This window comes from Ovis aries, chromosome 14, assembly GCF_016772045.2.
Source record: "Ovis aries strain OAR_USU_Benz2616 breed Rambouillet chromosome 14, ARS-UI_Ramb_v3.0, whole genome shotgun sequence".
Taxonomy (NCBI): Eukaryota; Metazoa; Chordata; class Mammalia; order Artiodactyla; family Bovidae; genus Ovis; species Ovis aries.
The window spans coordinates 25,268,301-25,292,085 of record NC_056067.1 but is presented as its reverse complement, the minus strand read 5'-3'; the positions used below and the strand labels follow the sequence as shown (position 1 = coordinate 25,292,085).

The 23,785-nt window shown below is 52.5% G+C and overlaps 1 protein-coding gene and 1 long non-coding RNA gene across 4 annotated transcripts; one reads left to right on the top strand and one right to left on the bottom strand.

The window, feature by feature from the left end:
* Positions 1-429: 429 nt before the first annotated feature.
* On the bottom strand, positions 430-21,811 carry DRC7 (dynein regulatory complex subunit 7). Of its 3 annotated transcripts, XM_027977877.2 has the most exons (18): positions 21,785-21,811; positions 18,439-18,670; positions 17,680-17,854; positions 16,471-16,596; positions 15,529-15,723; positions 13,429-13,587; positions 12,159-12,377; positions 11,076-11,204; positions 7,356-7,428; positions 6,449-6,577; positions 6,106-6,234; positions 4,884-5,104; positions 3,884-4,099; positions 3,269-3,379; positions 3,070-3,180; positions 1,984-2,178; positions 990-1,129; positions 430-718 (listed from the first exon to the last, which is right to left on the bottom strand). In XM_027977877.2, the coding sequence occupies exons 1-18, from the start codon at positions 21,804-21,806 to the stop codon at positions 625-627; spliced, it is 2,676 nt and encodes an 891-aa protein (XP_027833678.1). In that variant the 5' UTR covers positions 21,807-21,811; the 3' UTR covers positions 430-624. The 3 variants fall into 3 exon arrangements, with proteins under 3 accessions (XP_027833678.1, XP_027833679.1, XP_060253961.1); XM_027977878.2 differs by lacking the exon at positions 6,106-6,234; XM_060397978.1 differs by lacking the exons at positions 11,076-11,204; positions 12,159-12,377; positions 13,429-13,587.
* LOC121816487 (uncharacterized) lies at positions 12,181-20,463 on the top strand. Its single transcript, XR_006056109.2, has 2 exons — positions 12,181-12,390; positions 20,107-20,463. It is a non-coding gene; the product is annotated as an uncharacterized LOC121816487 (long non-coding RNA).
* Positions 21,812-23,785: the final 1,974 nt, after the last annotated feature.

Below are 23,785 nucleotides of genomic sequence, written 5' to 3'. Positions count from 1 at the left end.
GAGGCAGGGGTCACACACATGTCTTGGGAGAAAGCCACTGGGATCTTGTTTAAAGGGATATAATGCTTATGAAGTCAGACCCGGGGTTAAGGCTGAGACAGCCATGTAGCTCTGGATCCGGTACATTTCAGAGCTTCCAGTTTCTTGTCTGCAAACTGAGGGTCTTGCACCCCCACCATGGCTGGGGTGGCCCAGCTCACAAAGTGGGAATGGCAAGCCTACGGTGTGTGCCCCAGAACTTGGCTTCTTGACGCTAGGCTGCAAGAGACTGAATTCCAGCGCCTCTTCTTAGCAGCCACTAATTAGCCATGTGTGAAATGGGGATGCAGTTGCTGTATTAAATAAGATAAGACTGTAAAGGTGGTCCCAGGCCACAGATAAAGAAGAGAAGGAGAAAAGGGCTGCTGCTGGAGTCTGTGAAACATGAGGTACACGTGGCAAATGGCAAGTGTTTATTTATAGGTAAATTAGGAAAAGCAGGAAAGTAGTGTGCCTGAGTGGATGGTCATTAGCTGGGCATAGGGAACACAAGGGCCAGGCTTTGGGGGAGGTTTCTTTCTCTGGCAGCTTTGCTGGGGCCTCAGGAGGGACTCAGAGGACCACAGGTGTAGGGGGTGAAGAGCATCAAACAAAGACTTTAAGTAACTCCACCAGGCGTGGGTCCTTGTAGAGCTTTTCCTCCAGAGCCAAGTACTTCAGTGGGGCCAGCTCCTTGTGTCTGAAATCAGAGGGAGGGTTTACAAAGCTGGTACTTTGAGACTTCCCTGGTGGTCCAGTGGTTAAGAATCCTTCTTCCATTGCAGGGGACATGGGTTGGATCTCTGGTCAGGGAACTGAGAGCCCACATGCCGCAGGGCAGTTAAGCCTGCGTGCCACAACCGCTTCTGCCTATGCACCGCAATGAGGACCCAGCACAACCAAAAAAACAAAAGCTGATGCTCCAACATCCTTGTGGGTCCTCTTGGCTCCCGCCACCCCTGCCTCCTCACCGGCTGAGCCGCTGCTCCAGGATACGGATGCGGAACATGGCCTGAGAGCAGTAACTCAGGTATAAGTCTTCATCCTCAGGTGTCAGGGTCACCTGATTCTCCTGATACCACTGCTGCTTCTTCTGCAGCTCTTGAGTCTCCTGTGGGCACGGGGAAGGAGAGCAGGAGGGCTGACCCAAATTGCAGGCTGACCCCGCTCCTGCACAGGGCATCAGACAGCCCCACAAGGTCAGCCCCGTCACCCCTTCTCATAGAAGCGAGAGAAGCAGAGGCAGAAAACCTGGGGCCTTGTTAGAGGGCTATATGTCCACAAGGACTTCCCAGGTGGCTCAGTGGTAAAGAATCAGCCTGCCAATAGAGGAGACGAGGGTTCGACCCCTGACTGGGGAAGATTGCCTGGAGAAGGAAATGGGAACCCACTCTAGTATTCTTGCCTGGGAAATCCCATGGACAGAGGACCCTGGTGGGCTGCACAGTCCATGGGGTTAGAAAGAGTCAGACACAACTTAGCGACTAAACAACAACATGTCCACGAGGTTAGAGCAGGAGTTAGGACTGAGAGCCATGTGACTCTGGTCAAAGTACATTTTCAGAGCTTCCAATCTGTCATCTGCAAAATGAGGGTCATTGCACTCACCCCCACCCGCACCACCATAGAGCCGTTTGTGAAGATTAAATAAGATAATGCAGGGGAACTACACGGTGTGTACCTGACCAACAGAAATGGGTCAAAAACTATAGGAGTTGTTATAATGCTCCAGCCATCCACGCCTCCATCCCTCTGTTCACTCATCCACCTCTCCATCCACCCTTCAACCCAATAAACAAGGATGAGGAAGGACAGCTTGGTCCTTTGGACACACCAGGCACTGACCTCCTCCCCTTCCACCCGTTAGTCCCTCACAAGTCTATGAGATGGTGAGCCAACAGCCCTGGGCTAGTTTTCCGGTGAAGGATGCCGAGGTCCCCACCCCTGCCAGGGCCCCGGCTGCACCTTTTCAAACCGGGCCTGGATGAGGTTGGCTTTGTCAATGAGCCGCTGCTTGAAGTCATTGAGGCACTCCTCCTTGAGGCGCACGGCCTGCCAGCGCGTGAGCTTCTCCCCAGGCGGGAGCTGGGCCAGGAATGGGGCCAGGTAGTCCAGCTGGGCCTCCACCTGTCGCAGGTGCTCCTCGTGTAGCACGCGCTCCTGTAAGGGGACTGAGGGTCGGCTGGACCAGCAGGGGCCGCAGACACCCCCCAGACAGCTCTATGGAGATATGACCACACAGAACCGGGCCCCAAACCCTCTGTGCTTGAGGCCTCAGAGGGCTCTGTGCTGTCTCCTGAGTTCATGGTTATTGGTGACAGCCAACTCTGGTGTCTGTGAGTTCACACATCTCCACTCGAGCCTCAGTACATACCTATCACTCAGCAGATGCTCACTCGATAAATGGTAATAAAGCGTCGTTGTTAATGATGTTAAAAACTGCTGGTGAGTTCCTTCTTTCCCTTCTACCCTCAGGCCTTCATTATGTCCTGTGTTGACCGCCAGAGCCCAGTGAAGCTGGAGATGTGGGGGCGGACATCCCCACCTCTGGCGGTCTGAGAACCAGACCTCAGGTGCCCAGTCCTGTCTTGGCCAACCTCATCTATTTTTTTTAAAGAAATCTCCACTTGGTTGGTGAAGGGGATTCTGAAGCTGGCCTCAAAAAAACCAAGCTAGGTCTTGCAACCAGAGTGGGTAATGTGAAGGCCCTGTGTGCAGGCGCCAGAGAGCTCAGGCCCATGGCCAGAGCCCACTCGCTGGTGCTACCAGCCCAGGCCACAACCTCCAGGGAAGCCCCCAGCTGGAGGTCTAGGCTTGGCCATAGCTCCTGGAGGTGGTATCTGGGGACCTGGCCTGTATCCTGAGCACGTGTTGGGGCATGATCCAGGGAAATGGTCAGCTCACAGCAAACAGGACCACTGCGGTGTCAATAACTTCATCACCTCTAAAGGGCGTCCCCCACCCCAGAATCTCTATCAACCTCAGTACCCTGGAGGTGGGGGGGGGATCGGTGGGGGAGGGGTCCGGGGGAAGCCAGGGAGCAGGGCTCACCATGGCCTCCCGGTACTCCTTGCTCTTCTCGTTGCGCTTGGTGTCATAGATGGAGATGGTCAGTGTGTGTGCCTCCTCCTCCTCCTCCCGAAGCTTCAGGATCTCTAGCACCTGAGTTGGGAAGTGGGGGCAGACATGGTTAAAACACCCCCCACCCCTGCTACCTGCCATCTGGCCCCTCTCCTGCAGAACACCCGACCTCCAGCTCTGACTCCCAGGCTTGATGTCTGGACAGCTTCTCCTCGTTCTTCAGCTTCATCATGGCCTCGTACTGGTAGAGAAGCTTCTTGGTGTGCTCCATTGGCTCCACCTGGAACAACCGCCACAGTGACTCGGAGAAGCAGCAGCAACTGCTGGGGTTGTGGGCAGATTCTGGAGCCAGACCTCTTGGGTTCAAATCTTCCCCTGCCATTTTCTAGCTGTGTGACCTCCAGCCAGTTGCTTCACCTCTCTCGATCTGTTGCATCTCTAAAAGCACAACTAGCAACAGAAGAGAAACCGGAGACTCAGAGGGGCCAAGGAATGTGCCAGCAAAGTCAGGACTGGAACTAGGAAAGCCAGCCCCGCGGAGGTGTTGAGATCTGTCACAGCCTTGGTGCAGGATGGAAAAGGAGACGATTTTCAGAGGAGCTCCAAGAGTATTATTCCCAGATGGGAGGTCTTGATTTTCCCAGGGGCGAAGATGAATTTCCAGGCTGGGTACCAGGGCCTTCCACCCCAGTTCTCCTAGGTCCCCAAGACAGCGTGTAGGGCCCCAGGGCTCTCTCCTCACTCCACCCCATCCTGCCCATGCCCGCCAGACTCCCGAGCCCACCTCGAAGCTGATACACATGTCGGGGGTCATGATGATCTTGTTGCCCTTGCTGTCCACCTCCATGCGCCGCAGGAACTCGCGCTTGTTGGCCGTGATGTGGTCCGAGCGGCAGTGATAGCGCAGCTGAATGCGCTCCTCCGCGATCAGAAACACTCGCTCGGCCACGTCCTCGTCCGCAGGCTTCGCAGGGTTGCGGAAGAATCGCTCTGTGATTTTCTGGGACACCGGAAGATACGGAGGAGGCGGGGTGGAAAAGGGGAACTTCTGTGCCTGCCCTGAGGACAGGCTCAAAGGACCCTCAGGGACGCTGGGGTCTGGAGTTATTTGGGGGGCGGGGTTCATGTAGAACAGCCCCTCCCAGCTAGACAGTGGCTCTCAAGGCCCCAGGGGTTCTCAGTGCCCAGCGCTCCAGCCCTGTGTGGTGCGCCATTTCTTCTCTAGCTCCTTCTGCCAGACTCTGGTTGCCCACCTCCAGAGACGGGAAGCTCACCACCTCTCCAGGCAGCCTGCTCAATCACTTGACAATGCTTACTGCTAAAAAGAGCCTCTTTGGTGTGCAGAAGTTAAATATAGGTGTAAAATAACGTGATAATATGGAGGAAAAAGCCGCACAATTTAAGTGAAGAGGGTGATATAGGAATTCTGCACGCGTGCACACACACACACACACATACACATCTTTGAAAAGACTCTCAAAATCCAGTCTATTAATATGTGATAATAGCTGAGAGATGGCATTCTGAGATATTTTTTACTTTTTATAATTTTACATATTTTCTAAGTTTTTAGTCAAGAGTGCGTATACACACACACAAGGACATAATATCTCGGTGGCCCAGTGGCTGATGTCTGGCATCAGACCCGAGATGGTGTGTTTAGTAAAACAGGAAAGGTCACTCAGTAAAGAAGGCTCCCTGGAGTCGGGGCTCCTCCCCTTCAGGGTAACCTTGGCCCACCAGTGTAGGCAGGCATCCCATCCCCATGCCCAGCAGGTACTTACCACCATGGGCCGGGGGTTTGACTCTGCGCTGTTCAAAGCCAGCTTCTTCATCCGGGGCCCGAAATTGACATGGCGGTAGGAGAGGAAGTCCGGCCGTCCGTGGTAGTACTCTGTCATCGTCTTGGGCGTCTCCTCCCGCTTGATCAGGCCGTCCACGCGGGCCGTTTCGTAAAACTCCATGACACGGTCCATCTCAGGTTGCATGGACTTGTACGAGTGCACTGCGGGGAGGGGGTGGCCGGGGGGGGGGGGGGCGGGCCCGGGCGGGGCGACGCCTAGGTGAGCACCTGGAGCCCCTGGCTTCATAACCCGACCCCAGGCCCTGGGGAGAAGCCTCATGTATGACGTCACCAATGCCCTAGAGCTAGGTGTTTAGGCTGCTCCCAGCTTTTTTGTTATTATAATCAACACCATGATGAACATCTGTTTGATGTATGTTTCCTTCTTGCCTGCTATTTGTGCAACAGAACTGCTGGTCAACAAACATACATAATTGAAAGCTATCATTGATTATTTTGCCCAACTGCTCCCCAGAAAAGTTGTGCCAATTTGCTGTCCTACCAGGAATGAAGGGGAGTTTCTTGCTTACACGTGGTAGGGCCATTTTTTCATTTTTGCCAACTGAAGGGTTGTAGGTTGGTCCCTTATTGATTTTCTTTCTTTCTTTCCCCTTCCCTTCCCGTCCCTCCCCTCCCCTTCCTGTCTCAACCAAGTGAGATTGGACATGTTTTTAGATGTATATTGACCCTATGTTTTTCTTTTGTGAATTCTTGGATTGGGTTGTTAATTCCCTCCCAGGATATGTCCTTCCCTGCTTCCCAGCCTCCTGGGCTCGCCACCACATCCGCACTGCCACACTTCTGCCACCTGCATTGCCCTTGTGGGGGTGCTTGTTGGTTTTCTTGTAGGCATCCTAACCCCTGTAAACGTGGCCACAATGGGTACCTGATCCCAACCACAGCATGGGCAGCAGCCCTGCTTTACCTTTCCTGGAGGAACACTTGTCACATTTCCTTAGATTTTCTGTGCTTCCTCTGACCTCCCACACATCTGCTTTGCTTGGGGAGGCAGGGGCTATTTCGGTTGCTTGCCACCCAAGAACCCTGGCAATAAGGATGCTGGTTCCTCCCACCATGCATCAGCTGCTGTGGAGGCTGCTCTAAGGAGCACATGAGGCCCCCACCCTGGGCTCTTAGCTGGCCTAGTGATGGGGTCCACGCACTGCGCAGTGCCTGGGGGTGGCCTGGCTTGAAGTAGTCGACATTCAAGCCCGTGATCTTGTTTATGTGCTTCAGCTCCAACATGTCCTCCCTGTTCTGGTACCACTCCTTCACCTCCAAAGTCTTGGTACCTGTGGGGCCCGATCAGTGTCTGAAGCAGCCAGGCCAGGTCCCCCAGCTGCTGTCCCACCTCTCCCAGCACACAGAGCACACCAGCATGGCCCACACTCACACGGATAGGGGTGGTGACATGACCGAGGTCACGTAACATGTCGGGGAACCCAGCTCTCTGCCCCCCTCCACCCCCCCACCCTCACCCCCCCGCAGCTAGAGCTGCCTACTTACACTCCAGGTCCTCGTAGGTTGTGAGGCGGCACACGAGGCCGTTGTTGTTGAGGTATGGGGCCCACTTCTCCAGCTTCGCCCTCTTGTACTGTATCACCTTCTTCCCGTTTGGGCAGCGGGTCTCGAACGCTGAAGACACAGAGTGGGCTGGGGTCTTTCCTCCCCAGACTGGGGGAAGGGAAGGCCAGCCTCACCAGCCACTCTTCAACCTCTGTCCACTGTGCTGTTTGCTCAGCTCCTCCAGCCCCCAAGCCCACTCCAAGGAGGCAGAGGGGACAAGTCACGAGGGCGGCTCCTGCCCTGGAGGACATCTCAGCTTGAGCCTGACCACACCGCATTCTTCCAGACCTCGGCTGGAAACACCATCCCCTCCTGCCCTTACTGTGCTGACTTCTTCCGATCCCTTAAAACTTAGCTTAGATGAGCCTTCCTCCCAGAAGCCCTTTCTGCCCACCCACTCCCAGCCTCCAACCCCCAGTTCCCATGACACCCTCTCCAGCCCTTCCCGCCCTGATGAGACAGCCTAGATCCTCCCCGTGGGTCCAGGCACTCCCAGATGGAAATCTCAGCAATCAGCAGAGGCTGGCACGGGGCACAAGCATGCTCTGCCCCCCCGCTTTCCCTGCCCCCCAGGTACTGTGAGTAGTCTCCTCCTGGCAGAGTGGGCTGAGGGAGGGGAACAGCACCTGCCACACTCCATCACCCTGGGTCTGGTAACTGAGCCCTGTCCTGCGTGCCAGACTAGGGTCAGGCCCCCGGCCACAGAGCTGAGCGTGTATGTGGGAAGGAAGAGATGAAGAGGGTGCAGCAGGAAACATGGGGCTGGGGTTTGCAAATGAGGGGCCGAGGCAGCCTCTGCAGGCATCCCGCCACCACAGATGCCCCCAAAGGCCCAGAGATGCTGTACCTTCCGGGGAGATCTCAATCTGCTCCACCCACGAGGGCGGCATGTCGAAGCTCTTATCCTCATCCTCCTTGCCCTGTTGGGAGAGGTGGGGGTGGGGTGGGTAGTTCTGATTAGGACTGGGCCTTCTGATCAGGGCTGACTTATGGGCAGGTCAGAGCTGCTCCCTCACCCCCCAGGGCCAAGCCCCCCAAGGTGGCTTGTCAGCTCCCTCAGGGGTGCTAGAGATCTGACCTGGTATGACCTGAGATGGGGGGAGGAAGAGGAGCAGCTCCACCCCTCTACCCACCTGGCACCTGGTGAGGACAGCCATGCCCTGTCCTGTGTGACCCCCGGCCCCACCCCACCCCCGACTTCCCGCAGAGGCAGGAGACAAAGCCACAGGCCTTTCATTAGAAGAGGGGCTTCTGGAGTTGGGTGGGCCCAAGCCCCACCCTCCATCTGACACCAGCTCAGGCAAAGTCCCTTAATGGCTCTGAGTGTCAGTTTTCTAACTGCTTGGGAGGATTGACTGATAAATGCACATAAGGGTTTGGGACACTGCTGGCCGAGGGGTCTAAGGTGCTGCATTCAGGTCGTAGTCTCCCCTGGAGGCGTGGGTTCGAATCCCACTTCTGACAGTATTCTAGCTTTCCTCCCCTGGTGGCTCAGACGGTAAAGCGTCTGTCTACAATGCGGAAGAAGTGCCCTGGGTCGGGAAGATCCCCTGGAGAAGGAAATGGCAATCCCCTCCAGTACTATTGCCTGGAAAATCTCACAGACGGAGGAGCCTGGTAGGCTACAGTCTATGGGGTCGCAAAGAGTCGGACACGACTGAACGACTTCACTTTCACTTTCTGGTTGACCTTACTGTTTTTCTTTCTCTTTGAGCCTAGTTTCCCCATCTGGCAAATAAGGCCTAGTCTAGGCAAATGAACTCTCTGATGATACAAAAGGCCACAGCTAGCAGGAAGAGATTTCCCACGTTCACTGCACTCATGAGGCCTTTTTCTGCTGTGAACTCTCTGATGACGAAGAAGGCTCGAACTGCTAATAAAACATTTTCTACAGTCACTGCACTTATAAGGTCTTTCTTCAGTGTGAACTCTGATGATTGAGAAGGCTCATCCTAGCAATAAAAGATTTCCCACATTCACTGCACTCATAAAGCCTTTCTCCACTGTGAATTCTCTGATGATACCAACGGCCAGAGTTAGCAGTAAAAGATTTCCCACAGTCACTGCACTCATAAGACTTTTCTCCAGTGTGGATTTTCCTACCGGAACTGAGGAGGTGCATTTGATTAAAGGAGGTCCCATAGTTACTGCCCTTATATGGCACTTCCCCTCTGTGAACTTTCTGATGATAACGGATGCCAGCCAGAGTTATAAAAGATTTTCCACATACATTACAGGCATAAGGGCTTTCTCCTGTGTGAATTCTCTGATGTCTATGGAAATTGGAGTTGTTGATGAAAGATTTCCCACATTCATTGCAGGTAGAAGGCCTTTCTCCAGGGTGAATTCTTTGATGTACATAGAAAGAGGATTTATGGGTAAAACATTTTTCACATTGAATTCATTCACTTATAAGGCCTTTCTCCAGTATGACTTCTCTGATGTTCAATTTGAAAACAGAAACAAACTCAGGTTTAAGGGCTTCACTGGGGGCTCACTGATAAAGAGCCTGCCTGCAAAGCAGGAGATGTGGGCTCGCTCCTGGGTCGGGATGATCCCCTGGAGGAGGAAATGGCAACCCAGTCCAGTATTCTTGCCTGGAGAATCCCATGGACAGAGGAGCCTGGCAGGCTACAGTCCATGGGGTCGCAAAGAGTCAGACACGACTTAGCAATTGCATTGGACAAGTGATCTTCAGGTTAGGTAATCACAGAAACTTGGCATAAGATTTTCTCAGTTTGAAACTTCTCCATGAATGGATACATGTAAATGCATGGCTGAGTCCCTTTGCTGTTCACCTGAAACTATCACAACATTGTTAATCGGCTATACTCCAATATAAAATAAAAAATTAAAAAAACAAAACCAAAAACAAAACTCTTCTTGCCAAATTGCTCAGACTTCTGACACCCGCTTGGCCTGTCTGTTCTCATTTTGACGCCTGCAGGGGGCACCAGTGGTCCAGGATTTACTGCGCAGGAGAGGAGGCTCTCTGGTCTCCAGGGAGAAGACGCTGAGAACACTCAACACCACTTCCAGGTGGGTCTACACGTCTGTCCAAGCACTTCACACCGGTGGTCTCACTTGTCCTCAAACAGCCCCAGGAGGCCGAAAAGAACTGCCTTTGAGAACCCAGACTTGGGAGCCGGACTGTCAAATCCCAAGTCAAATCCCAGCTCTGTTACTTATTGGCTGTGTAACTTTGGGTCAGTTATTTCACCCTCTGTGTGTAAGCCTTCCTGTCAGTAAAATGGGGCAATAATAATCACTAGCACCCATCACACCAGGTAGCTGTGAAGATATTGGCAAGTTAAACACCTACTGGCACTTAGAAGGGCTTCCCTGGTGGCTTAGATGGTAAAGAATCTGCCTGCAATGCAAGAGACCCGGGTTCAATCTCTGGGTTGGGAAGATCCCAACCCACTCCAGTATTCTTGCCTGGAAAATCCCATGGACAGAGAAGTCTGGCGGGCTACAGCCCATGGGGTGGCAAAGTCAGACACGACTGAGACTAACACTATTGCTTTCACAGCACTTAGAAAGGGCCATATGAGTGTTACCTATGGGCTGACTTGTATCCCCCCAAAACTCATATGTCCTAGTACCCAGAACCCCAGAATGTGACTATATTTGGAGACAGGATCTTTAAAGAGGTATCAAAGTTAAACTGAGGTCCTTCAGTTGAACCCTAATCCAATACTACTGGTGACCTTATAGGAAGAGATTAGGACACAGACGCACACAGAGGAAAGAGTGTGAGCACCTGGGGGTGGGCACCCCTACAAGCTGAGGGGAATCCAACCCTGCTGACAGCTCGACTTCCAGTCTCTAGGGCTATGAGAAAAGAAATTTCTGCTGTTTAAGCCGCCCAGTCTGTGTTGTGGCAACTTTAGCAAACGAATACCCCAGTTACTACTACCACGATGTAACTGACCCCATTCCCCCATTTTTCATGCAGATGGTGAAACTGAAGCTTCCACCAGTTCAGAAGTTTGCCCAAGATGTCAGAGCCAGGAGTGAAGGCTTCTGGGCCTCTGGCTGCCACTCACAGGGCCTCATGCAGACCTGCCTGGATTGCCCCTGAGTAGGAGATCAGAGATGACCAGGTCAGTGACCTTCAGAAGGGCTGATAGGCGGGACAAGAAAGGTCTGGAAGTGTGTGTGGATGGTCATGGTGACCACGCAGGAGAGGCCTGGATGTGAGGGATGGGTTCTGGGGCTCCCCAGGTTTGTGGAGAGGGTCTTATCGCCCTACTCCAAAGGGCAGGGCAACCGCTGAACAGGGTGTGGGCTGTGCGTGTGGGGCTGGGCAGGAGGCCTGAATGCAAGTCCCAGCCTTTCCCTGCACCATTTGGGGGTCCTGGGCAGGTCGCTGGACCTGTCTGGGCCTCAGTCTGCCCATCTGTAAAATGAGGGCATGGTCCAGGCCCTTCTGCTTCAAGGAATCTATAAGTGGTCTATCTGAACTGCTCCCCCCGCCCTAGACACATACCTGTGGGGGGAAGTGTGTCAGGCTGGCCTGAAGCAAGACAGGGTGTCAAGTCCCCCCAACTCCACGGAGGCTCACCAGGTTTTCCACGTCATCATCATCATTCATCCCCTCGTCCTCCTCCTCGGTCAGGGACAGGAAAGGCTTGTCAGTCCCCAAAAGCAGGTACTCCCACCTCACGGGGTCTCCCAGGTCGAAGACCAACTCCTGATGGAGAAAGGGGTCGCTGAGCACACCCCACAGCCAGTGCACCCCCCTCCTGCTCCACAGGGGCAGGGAGCGGGCGGGAAACAGCCAAGCCCAGGGTGAGAAGACACCCCGCTGGCTCTCAGAGGGGCCAGAATGTGGCTCTAGGCTGCCTCTGAGAGTCCTCGCCTGCCCTCCTCATCCCCACAGGGGGATGGAGGCCCTGGGGAGGCTGGGACTGCCTTCCCGTGTTGGTCTCAGGGTGAGAGACTCGAAAACTCTCTGGCCTGGGATAGGCCTGGATGTGGAGCTCATTTGGCATTGTCCTTACAGGAAGAGATGAGGTGTCGCTGTATAGCAAAGACCAGTTCAAGAAATAGAACACTATCCACACTCCCAGAAAGTCCCGTGGTATCCAGTTACCACCTCCCTCCAAACACGTGCACATATTTTTTAACTTCTGTAAATGGCACTGAAGTTTGGGGTTTTGTTTTGGCTGCAGTGGGTCTTCATTGCCCCAGGGCAATGAAGGGATCTTCATTGCAGTGAAGTGATCCCAGGGCATATGGGATCTTAGTTTCCCATCAGAGATCAACCCTGCATCCCCTGCATTTGAGAGGGATTCTCAACCACAGGACCACCAGGGAAGTCCTGGCACTGAGTTTTTATGCATAAGTATGTATGGAAGTTCACTGAGCCGGACGTGTAGGATAAGTGCATTTTTCTGCGTGTATATTGCACTTCAATACAATGTTTTTTAAAAATCAATTGAACTAACAATCCACATTTTATAAGGATACAGAAACTAAGAGAGTGACAGTAATCATACTGGAATGATTATGTACAGGCAAAGCAGTAGCCCTGGGTACTCCAGGAAAAGTCCAAAGCCCCCTTGGCTGGTGGCCAGCTCTCCCCACTGACCACACCCACCCTCCCCCACTGCGCCTGCCACACCCGCCCAGGCCCGCCCGGCACCTTGCAGCAGTTCCAACAATCCTGCATGTTGACCCAGTAGTTCTTGTGGTTCCAAAGGCTCTCAATTCCCAGGAAGTGATCGTCCTGGGTGCTGTAGCTACGTGCAGTGAATGGGTCAATGAAAAAGCTCTCAGGCACCTCGCGTTTCCCCGACAACACCAGGACCCAGGAATGCACACGAAGGCCGTGCAGGGGGTCGGTCTTTGCATTTTCCTGCTCCTGCACGGGAAAGGTGGGTGACCTCGAGGCAAATGGATGGGAAGGGGATCATCAGGGGTCCAAACATCTCCCTGGGGCTGAGGAGCTAGCAAAATAACCAAATTTTGATCCACACTGCATCTCTGGTTGACTTTGTGACCTTGAGGACATCACCCCACCTCTGAACCTGTTTTCTTATAGATAAAATGGGAGGATCTAGCTCGATCTGTGGTTTATAACTTGACCTTTTGGAGCTCTAGGGTATCTGGGATTTTTGGCTTTCTGTGTTGTGATTCTGGGTGAGAAAGATAGAGGGACAGACACCATATGGCTTCCCTATCTGCATCCCTCTGGGAAAAGGGTCACTGTGCCAAGTTCATTATTGCATCCCCAGGGTCTACTGCACCCCACAGTAGACCCTGAATAAATACTGTATGGAAGGAAAGACAAGAAGGGAGGGAAGTAAAGTAGATGAGAGGATGATGAGAGTGTGGGTGGATAGGAGGAGAGATGGAAGGATGGGAGAGAGGATGGTGGGAGGATGGATGGGAGAGTGGATGGGAGGGTAGGAGGGAGGGTGGTGGGAGGGTGGATGGGAGGGTGGAGGGAGGATGGTTGGGAGGATGGATGGGAGGATGGTGGGAAGATGGTGGGAGGATGGATGGGAGGGTGAATTGGAGAATGGATGGGAGGATGGATGGGAGGGTGGTGGGAGGATTGTGGGAGGATGGTGGGAGGAAGGTGGGAAGGTGAATGGGAGGATGGATGTAGAGTGTATGCAGGTATATCTTCAGTGAGCTTCTGGCCTGGAACAAGGAGGACACCAGAACTGCACACCACACAATGAACTGGCCCAGGCAGCACAGCTCTGTAGTATTAGCATCTGGCTGACCACCACTGGGATTCCCGCATGGCTGGGCGGAAGTGGGGTTGTTTGGAAGAGGGAGGAAGGGATTTGAACCTGGGGGCCCATAAACACATCCCTTCGTGACCTTGGTCTGTTTCCCCATTCCTAGCAGCCCCTTCTCTGGAGCCGAGTCCATGGCTTGAGGGCTGAGGATGGTGGACCCACCAAGAGACGTGCCTCCTCCTGCTTCCGCCGATTCTCCTCCTCAGCCTTTATTGCCTCCTGCCTCTTCATCTCCTGTTCCTGCTCAAACCTGCTGGTCAGGTCCCTGGGCGGTTTAATGGCATACTTCTTAGGGGGTGCCTTTTCCTCCTCCTTGACTGTCTGTCACGAGACAAGAGGTAAAGGATCGGCAGCCACGCACACTGTTGCTCCTGGGGTCTGCAGGCTCTCTGACCCCAAACACAGAAAGAGCCTCAGCTCCAGACCTGTGACTGTGGGCATGTCCTCCCATTTCCCTAGCCGCAGCCTCTTTTGCAAAATTCAGTGAGAACCTTTTCCCCAGGCTTGATCTGCCCAATGGAGACAGGACAATGCCTGTATGAGTTGCCCATCCAGGCCAGAGCTCAGGAGGTGTGACTTCTGTTCTTCGTCCTCCACGGCCTAGACTAGCTACGATCTGGATCTGATTTAGAAAAAGGGGCAAATTGTCGAGAATCAGAGTTTCCAGGTTTTACCACTGCAGGGCTTCATATGTTGACTTGAAGTGAGAGTTTCCTGGGCTCGGAAAAAGAACAAAGCCTCTGTGTGTGTGTGTGTGTGTGTGCATGTGCGCACGTGGGCATGAGCGTGTGTGTGTACAGAAATGTGTGCTAGGTGGACAGAAAATGTCCAGGAAAAGACAGCACCGGAGCTGCAGAATGGGGACCTGATATAAGGGAGAAATAGCGAATCTCCACCATTCATGATCAGACAGACTGGGCCTCAGCCCCCAGGGACCCATTTACCGGTTGTGTGACTTTGGTCACAAAAACTATTTCATCTCAACACACTCACATGTAAAACACAAGAGCAATCATTCCTACCACACAGTGCTCTTGAGAGGAGCAACCAAGTCAAGAAACGTGTAAGTGGTTTATAGACCGGAATGTTCTCAGCACCCATTAGCTATTGATATCAATTTCATAATTAAAATTTTGGCTGAGCTAAGAGGCCTGTATGTGAGTTCATGGGCCTTTGGAGCCAAAAACAGTGATGGAGCTTTTTTTGTTCCATCTTTCCTGGGGAGCTGGGCCTGGGAGAGCAGGCTGGGCTCTCACCAGGTGCCTCCCTCTCCTCCACCAGGAACAGCCCCGGGGGCCCCAGTTGCTCACAAAGGTATAACACAGGTGCATCATGATGGTTGCCTCAGGTCCCTGGATTCCCTGCCCCAAGCTGCAGATACCCATGGGGCCTTGACCCTGGGTAAGGCCAGGGTCATGAATCAATCCAGTCCATGAAAAGCATTATCCGCCTGTGCATGCAGGCTAAATCACTTCAGTCGTGTCTAACTCTTTGCGACCCTATGGACCGTAGCCTGCCAGGCTCCTCTGTCCATGGGATTCTCCAGGCAAGAATACGGAGTGGGTTGCCATACCTTCCTCCAGGGGATAGTTCCAACCCAGGGACGGAGCCCACATCTCTTACATCTCCTGCATTGGCAGGTGGGTTCTTACTAGAGCCGCCTGAGAAGTCCTTTCTGCCTGTAGTGTGGCTATTTTTGAAATGCACAGAGATGCTTTAATGATTCCTACAATTAAATTCACTTAAAAGTGTTCTGAGTGTTCACAGCTGCCTCGGGCCATTATGGTGTGTGCTCAGTCCGCATGTATAAAAGCACCACCACTGCCTGCTGTGGTTTGCTGGAGGTTTGGTGAAATTTTGTGCTGTTAAAAAAGGGATCTTTTTATATGAAGGGAGAAAAAAAAAAAGACAGAACTACATGTCTGTTCATTTGTCTGCTTTTTCCTTATATGAAAATGACTGGATGGATTTTTATCATGTGCACAGGATAAATTTGGAAGAATTTGGCTGAAGATAGCCGCCATGTGGCATTCACTAATGTGGGGAACACAGTAGCTGAAGCTGAGTGACAACAAGTGGAGAGGAGCAGCCAGTTTGGAGGAATGGGCTGTGTGCATGAAGATGCCAAGGGGACAGAAATCATCAGCGGTTCGATTTCAGTGAGCGCAGGTGTCCCAGTTGTAAAGCTCAGTGGCAGGGACAGGCTGCTATAAGGATAGTGTGTCTCATGTGATGCTGAGGGCAGCAGGGGCCCGGCTGTACCTCCTTGGGCTTCATGGTGAGTGGGCACACCTCCCGAGTTAGGTCCATGTAGCACAGGTCCCGCGAGCCGTAGCCGTTGACACAGTAGGCATCGTAGCCGGCGCCGATGAGCATGGAGCAGAGCAGCGTGCTGAAGTCGAAGCAGTTCCCCTTCTGGTACTTGAGCACAGTGGTCGAGGAGTAGAGGTACAAGGGCTGGGCACAGCAGGCTGGTCAGTACAGCTGCCCCCTGCCCCTCACCAGTCTCCCCAGGGCTGGGCACCAGGGCCAGTGTGCAGGCTCGACCCCAGTGGGGCTCCTCCCCTTTGCTGGGTTAGGGAGCCTGCTAAGAATGGGGTGAAAACCACAGGCCCCGTGTCCAGAAAGTGCAATCCACATTTGCCTGTAATTCCAAGGGGCCATGGACTCCTTCCTGATGGGAAACACCGTCTGGATGTTGAGGCTTCTGGCCTGAGGATCTTTGATTGGATGGTCTATGGTTTTATTCCAAAGTTACCCTTACCTCCTACCTCTGTCTCCCTCTTCTCTTTCTCCACTATGTACATATCCCCTTCTCTCTCCCTCCTTCCCACCCTCCATTCTTAAAGAGATTAAGCTGGTCAGAACCCAAAAAATGTGGCCTTGAAACATGGGTAGCTGGTCCCCCTCTCTCCTTTTCCACCTCCTAAAGTCCTAAAAAGAAGACTCTGAAAGCCGAAGGAGGCAAAGGAGTCAAAAAGGTGGGATTTCAGAGATCAAGCATGCTGTGTGACCTCAGGCAAGGGGCAGTCTCTTTCTGGGCCTGTTCCTAGCCTCACTCCCAGCCAAGGGGTCGGTGAGGGGTTCGGCCCTGACAGACTCATAGACTGTGGCCCGAGGCTGGCCAAACCTCCTTCTCCTGACCTGCCTGGTTTCCCATCTCTGGCTTCGTGGCCTAAGGATGCAGCCTCAGGTGGTACTTACAGGTTTGAGGGGGTCGGGCAAAGGCACCATGGACAGGAAGTCGGAGATGAACTGGGCGCAGGTGTCCCAGTTGTAGAGCTCAGGGTAGGGCATCAGTGTGGGCCGGATGGTTGTGCTCACGAACTTCTGCAAAGGGAGAGACCACAGGCCCTGGGGCAATGTGCCACTTGGGAGGAAACCACGGTGCTCCGAGGAAGCTGGAGACCTCAGGATCGGGTTGGGGGTGGCTCTCTAGGCCTCTCTGGGCCTCAGGTTCCTACTCAGGACCTTGGGAGTTGGAGGAAGGGATTCCCTCAAGGCCCTTCTTGTCCAGATCTAGCATAATCCTGTGCTAGTGATGTGATCACTACTGCGTCATCACCACAACCCCACTCAGCACCGCTCAGTCCTGCATCACCTCCCTGACCCCCAGCAACTCTGTGAGGCAGGTCCCGCTGACGGGTGAGGAAGCCGAGGCTCTGAGAGGTGAGCTGACTTGTTCAGGTTCACAGTCAGTAGCACAGTCGGGTCTGTCTGGCTCTAGACCGCTGCCCAGCGTGGGGGAGCTAGTGCTTCCACAGCCTTTGAGGGGCAGCTCTGCTGCCCTGGGGCCAGGAGCCAGGCCTCTGGGGTCTCCGCTGTGAATTCGAGGAAGGTTTCACCAGCACCAGATCACACATGGCCCCACCTAAGGGGCAGCCCCCGCTGATGGCTGTAGCAGAAATGCAGGTCCGGGGTTACCAGATCTAGGAAAGAGGAGACTAGGGATCTGGTTGGGAACAGCTGAGTTCCAAGTGCTGGCAGCTAACACAAGGGTTACATCACCAGGTGGGCCAGATCAAACGGTCTGCAAGCCCCTGTCAGCCTATGCAGGGGCTGCCGCATTGTAACTTCGCATTCATCTCCTGCCATCCCATCTACAGGTGGGGAAACTGAGGCCCAGTGAGAATCAGGGACGTGCCCTGGGTCCCAGGGTGGGAAGGAGGGAGGCCAGCACTCGGGTCCTGGCCCGTTTTGTCTTATATCTCTGCCTTTCTCTGCACAGGGCTGGCCTCGTGGGCATGGGGGCTCCAAGCCACCACAGGGATGACGCACACTGGGCCTGCTGGGGCCTGTGGCATTTGAGTTTATATGCTGCCCGCCCCCACCCTCGAGGAGAGGGCTGTGCTTGGCCCGCCTCCCTCCCTCTGTGCTCCGGCCCCGGCCCTGCCCTCTACCACCCAGTCTTACAGGCACTTCGCATTCGTTCAGCGGATGCAGGAAGAGGGGCACCCGGTCCGGGCACAGGTGGCTGTACTGGCGGGAGAAGTTGTCAGCCACCTGCAGCAGGTGCTCCTCCTTGAGCGTGTTGCTTTGGTAGGAAAGGGGCAGCTTGGAGGTGTCGATAGTGTCCTTGGTGAAGGTCCTGTGTCCACAAGAGGGTGGTATCAGCCTGCGTGGGGTTGGGCCTGGCACACAGGGAGCCCTCCGTCTACCTTAGTTGCCACTACTAGCTGCTCTACTCCTCATTAACCCTCGTGACTACTTAGGAGGGAAATGCCTTTCTATCAGCTGCTCTTTTTAAATCTGCTCTTAATTGGAGGATAGTCGCTTTACGATGTTGTGTTGATTTCTGCTGCACAACAGCCATAAGGGTACACAGGTCCCCTCCCTCTTGAACCTCCCTCCCCTCTCCATCATCCCACCCCTCTAGGCTGTCACCGAGCACTGGGTTGATCAGCTGCCCATTTAAACAGATGAGGGAAATGATGCAGAGAGGCTGAGCGGCTTGCCCAAGGTCGCACAGTTAGGGAGGGGCAGAGTGGAGACTTGGCCCAGACAGCCTGAAAGCCTGGTCCTCACTCTAACCGCCTCCTTGTGGGTCCCCGTGCTGCCTCCCAGCCCCGGCATCACCATTCGGACCTGCTCTCTCTCTCTGCCCAGCCCTGGTCTGACCCCCGCCAGGGTGGCTGGGCCATAGCCCCCTCCCTCCCCATCCCTGACACTCACAAGATCTTCTCCGGGACAGAGACCTCGATCTCTGACAGCTTCCTCTCCAGGTCTCTGAGCATCTCCTGCGTCATGGTGGTTTCCCCTCTCCGCACCTCCATCGGCCTCTTTGTTTTCTCTCCCCTCTCGGCCCGCTCGGCTGCTTCTTCTCGCTCCGCCGCCTCTTCCTCCTCCACTTTCTCCTTCAGGACCTCCATTCTGGCGTGTCTCTGACTGTCTAGAGAGGAGGTCGCTGCAGGAGGGTTAAATGCACTCAGAATGGCCAGTTTCAGGCCAGAATGGAGTCAATGACACCACCTGTGTCCTTGGGTGGTGCTTTGATGTGCTTTAGAATTTAGGGGTCCCCAGCCTCCAGGATCTAATGTCTGATGATCTGAGGTGGAGCTGATGTCATAATAATAGAAATAAATTACACAATAAATGAATCATCCTGAAACCACTTCCCTCCACCCCTGGTTCATGAAAAAATTGTCTTCCATGAACTGGTCCCTGGTGTCAGAAGGGTTGGGGACTGCTGGTTTAGGGCACAAAGGGAGGAGGCAAGACCCTCTTAAACGTCCTTTCCATCAGAGAGAAAGTCTCCACATGGTGCAAGTACGCCTGTAACACCTTTCTGACATTTGCAGATTTCCCCTTGAGGCAGAGATGTCGCAGGGCACACGTTGAGACTATTGTCAGGGCAGGAGCAGGTAGCTGACACTTATTAACCTTGCTTTGCTTTTTGTATATTTATTCAGCCAGTTACTTTCTCCTTCTGGCTGCTGCTGCTGCTGCTAAGTCGCTTCAGTCGTGTCCAACTCTGTGCGACCCCATAGACAGCAGCCCACCAGGCTCCCCCGTCCCTGGGATTCTCCAGGCAAGAGCACTGGAGTGGGTTGCCATTTCCTTCTCCAATGCATGAAAGTGAAAAGTGAAAGTGAAAGTGAAGTCGTGTCCGATTTCGAGACCCCCATGGACTGCAGCCCACCAGGCTCCTCCGTCTATGGGATTTTCCAGGCAAGAGTGCTGGAGTGGGTTGCCGTTGCCTTCTCCGAGTATTATGAAGTTTCCTATTAAATATATTTATGCTTAGTCCAGTAAGTCTAAATTCAAAGAAACTTATTCATAATTATCTTTTAGACCTCTTAGATATGACACCTATATGCTCAGTCACTAAGTTGCTAACAGGGCTGGTTCCCAGTGCCTCACGAGACTGGGTGGCACCATGGTTGGCAACACTGGAGACAAACAGTTGTTGTTTCCCAAGCCAGGTGTTGAACCTGTGTCTCCTACATCTCCTGCATTAGCAGGCAGATTCTTTACCTCTGGCGCCATTCATAACAGCAAGGAAGAAAAAAAAAGAGGTAACATCACCATACTTGGAACACAGAGAGGGCAAGAATGGGGCTGCCTCTAAGGCACCTGAATAAGGGGCAGGCGTCAGTGACACAGCCTACAGTCTTCTGGCCAAGCCCTTGCGTCATCTCTCAGGATGGAGGACCTTTGTGGGGGCTGGTGGGGGGTGGATGGACACTGAAATGCCATATATGCTCATGCGCCCTAGGGAAGGCCTTGTCTGCAGCCAGAGAGCCCAGCCTCACTACAGTGGACCAAAGATCCTGTCCCCTTATAATTCCCGAAGTGATAACACCAGGCACATCTTTTTCTTTTTTTTTTTTTCTGTTTCAGCAAGGCTGGGTGACCCCCTGGATGACTCCCTGATGGGGAGTCTTTCTGGTCACCAGAAAGACCAAGCCGTGGCTGGAAGCTTGGAATTTCCAGCCCCTCCTCCATTCTCCAGAGACAAGAGAAGAGTAGAAATGGGCTCAATAATTGATCAAGCCTCTGTGAGGAAGCTTCCATAAGACTCTCAACAGTAGGATGTGCAGAGAGCCTCCAGGTTGGAAAGGCAATGTCCTCTTCGGGGACAGAAGCTCCTGCACTCGGGACCTTCACAGACCTCCCCAGACCTCGCATTATGTATCTCTTCACCTGCCTGGCCATCTGTGTCCTCTACTGTGTCCTTTAATAAACTGGTAAATGTAATGAGGTGTTTCCCTGAGTTCTCTGTGCCTCTCTAGCAAATAAATAGAACCCGAGAGAGGGGTCATGGGAACCCCCAATCGGTAGCTGCATTGAACAGAAGTTGTGGGTAACCCGGGACCGACTACTTGCTTGCTATTGGCATCTGGAGTGAGTGGGAAGAGTCTTGTGGGACTGAGTCTTTAACCTGTGGGATCTGATGCCACTCCAAGGAGGTAGTGTCAGAATTGAGTTGAATTGTAGGACACCCAAGTGGTGTCATGGAGCATTTCTTGGGACTTCCCTGGTGGTCGAGTGGTTAAGAATCCTCCTTGCAATGCGGGGGACGTCGGTTTGATCCCTGGTCAGGGAACTAAGATCCCACGTGCAGTGGAGCAACTAAGCCCATTCCTCAAAACTACTGAGCCCACGCGTCACGACTAGGGAGTCCTTGAGCTGCAAAGAAAGATCCCACAGGACGCAATGTAGATCTGTGTGCGATGCAACTAAGAACTGAGGTAGCCAAATACATAAATGAATATTTCAAAGAGGAATTACTCAGTGAGGGGAAAACCCACATATTTGGTACCAGAAGTGTCAGAAGCAAAGGGTTTTTTCTGAGAAGTAAAGGAGACACACAGAAGGTGGAAGACTGAGTTTTTCCATTACGGACCCTATGAGGCAGATACTGTTATGATACCCACTTTTCAGAGGAGAACACTGAGGCCTAGAGAGGTTAAGTGCTTGCCCTAAAGTCACAGAACTAGTAAGGAGCAGAAATATACATGAACCTGTATATTTCTGGCTCTGAAATCCATGCATTTAAGGGCCTAATAAAATGTAAAAATACTAGAAGGAATGGATGGTTTAGTGGAGGGGGAGTGAGTAAGGAAAGACATAGGAGGCGAGGAGGCCAAGGTGTCAGTGGGCAGCCACTGAAATGGGCTCTAAGCCAAGGTCACAGAACACGTCATCAGAGGTGCTGAGCCAGGACTTGCAACGCTTATTCCCTGCATCAGCCTGCCCCGTCAGCTAAAGCACAGTTTGGGGAAGGCAGTCCCGCCTTAAAGTTCCTCCAACTCTGTGCCCAGCAGCGCTCCCCACCCCACAAGCCCTTCCCTGAGTCTTTCTCCCCAGCAACAACCTTCTCTTCACCATCACACACACACACACACACACACACACACACACACACACACACACACACACACTGAAAACTTCCCCAGAAAGTTTGGGGTTGATAGGCCCCAGGCAGAAGAATCCCCCTTACCACCAGAGCCCACGCCCTTGCCCTCCTCCCTGCCAGGTGGGGTTCAGCCACCCCACACCCCAGCTCCCATCTCACCCTTGAGGACAGCCTGTACCATCTGTTAGCCTGTCTCCATGGTAACAGCTTTCCAGGCCGAGGGCAGGTCCTGGGAGAGGAGGCTTCTGGGAAATGTAGTCTTTTGTCACTAACCAGGTCTGGGTCCAGGAGACCCACTGCAGTATGTCCCTCAGCCAGCGGTGGGCTGGAAGCAGCTCATGTGCCAGTTTGCAAGAACTGATGGTTAAAGCTTTAGGAATGTTTGTGAACCCACTGATGAACCCTGTCATTAGTAAAATTTAAATTATAAAAACATACAAGTAAATAGACTATACTAAAAGCAGAGGTAAGAAGTACTCAAAACTCATCACTTCCTAATTATTTTACTGCATTTTATTGTTATCTGAGCTCCAGAGGTTATTTGTCCCTATTGTTATCTATACGATGAAAATATTATGTAAGGGTAAGCTGCTCTGCATCTTTTTCCAGCTCTGTTCAGTGATGTCACATAGGTAGCTTAAAATGGTCCATGAGCTTACTTATACCACAGAGACTGGCAAATGCTGCAGAAAAGGACTTTTTCTCTTCTCACGCGTGCTAAGTCGCTTCAGTCGTGTCTGACTCTTGGCGACCCTGTGGACTGTAGCCTGCTAGGCTCCTCTGCCCATGGGATTCTCCAGGCAAGAATACTAGAGATTTCTCTCATCAAGTGTTGTTAAACATTTACCAGGACAGCACTGCTTCCGCTTGCATGCTCAGTATGGCCTTCATCAAACAGATAGAAAGCAGTGTGTGTCCTGGCATGGCCCGCCTGTCATTGTGGACAGAGTCAGGCTGCCCAAGTCCTGGTTCTAGTCGAGGCTGGACCACTGATTTAGTATAAATCTCATGGCACAGGGAAAACTTACTTGTTAAGTTAGTGGCCCATGAAATTGCTTACTTTAATTTCTTTTAAATTCCAAGGAAAAAATGAATAGACCAATAATGCACATTATGAGTCCACCTGGGATTATATTTGTCTTCGTACCAATGTAGTCACAAAAGATAACTTCTTTTTTTTTTTTTTTTTGAAGGAAAGGGCCCATAAAACTTGTGATGCTGCCTTGTCGGGGTCCGTGGGGTCCAGAGAAATCCTGCAGATGTCTGGACGAGATTGTATAGTTGCTGCTATTGGTGAAAATGTAGGCATCACCTCAATTCTTGATAATAAAGAACAATTTTTTTTCTTCTGGCTGGAACATTATGCAGTCATATAAAATAAAGTGAGAAGGATAAATTAGATGGAGGGAAAATTCCTAAGATGGCATGTGGACTTCAGTCCTGGAGTTCATCCTGGAATTACCTCTCTGGGGAATTCACCTGGGAGGCAGCCAGGAAGGGAAGAGGAAAAGGAAAATGTGATATGCGCCACTGGCGGAATGGAACATAGGTCTCCTTTTTCCTTTTGTCTCGTGCAACACCTAATTTCCTCCACATAGTTGTTTATTCCTCTTTACCCATTCCCAGCCCACATAGGCATCATTCGGACGCTCCCCAACTCCCCACCAAACGAGCATTCTTTTTCATGCTGTCAGCATTTTTAATTGGTGTTAATGATATTGTATTAATATTTTTCTGTTTCTTAGACACTTGCTAAGATCTGTGTTTTTAACATCCACCCACTGGACTTCCTTGGCGGTCCAGTGGCTAAGAGTCTGGGCTCCCAAAACAGGGGGCCTGGGTTTGATCCCTGGTCAGGGAACTAGATCCTGCATGCTCCAACTAAGACCTGTCATAGCCAAATGAACAAAGAAAATAAATAAATATTAAACAAACAAACAAAAGCCGCACCAGAATTTATTAAAAAGAAAAAAGATCCACCCACATTAATTTCCTCTTTACTCTCCCAGCCATGGACACCCCACTTTGCTATCAACTCCCATTATTCACAGATAATGCCACGCATGTCATTGGTGGAGTCCCTTCTAGACCTGCAAGTGTATCTCTGGGCTAAAGAACCAGGAGCAGGACTGCTGGCTCAGCAGCAACACTGCACTTCTT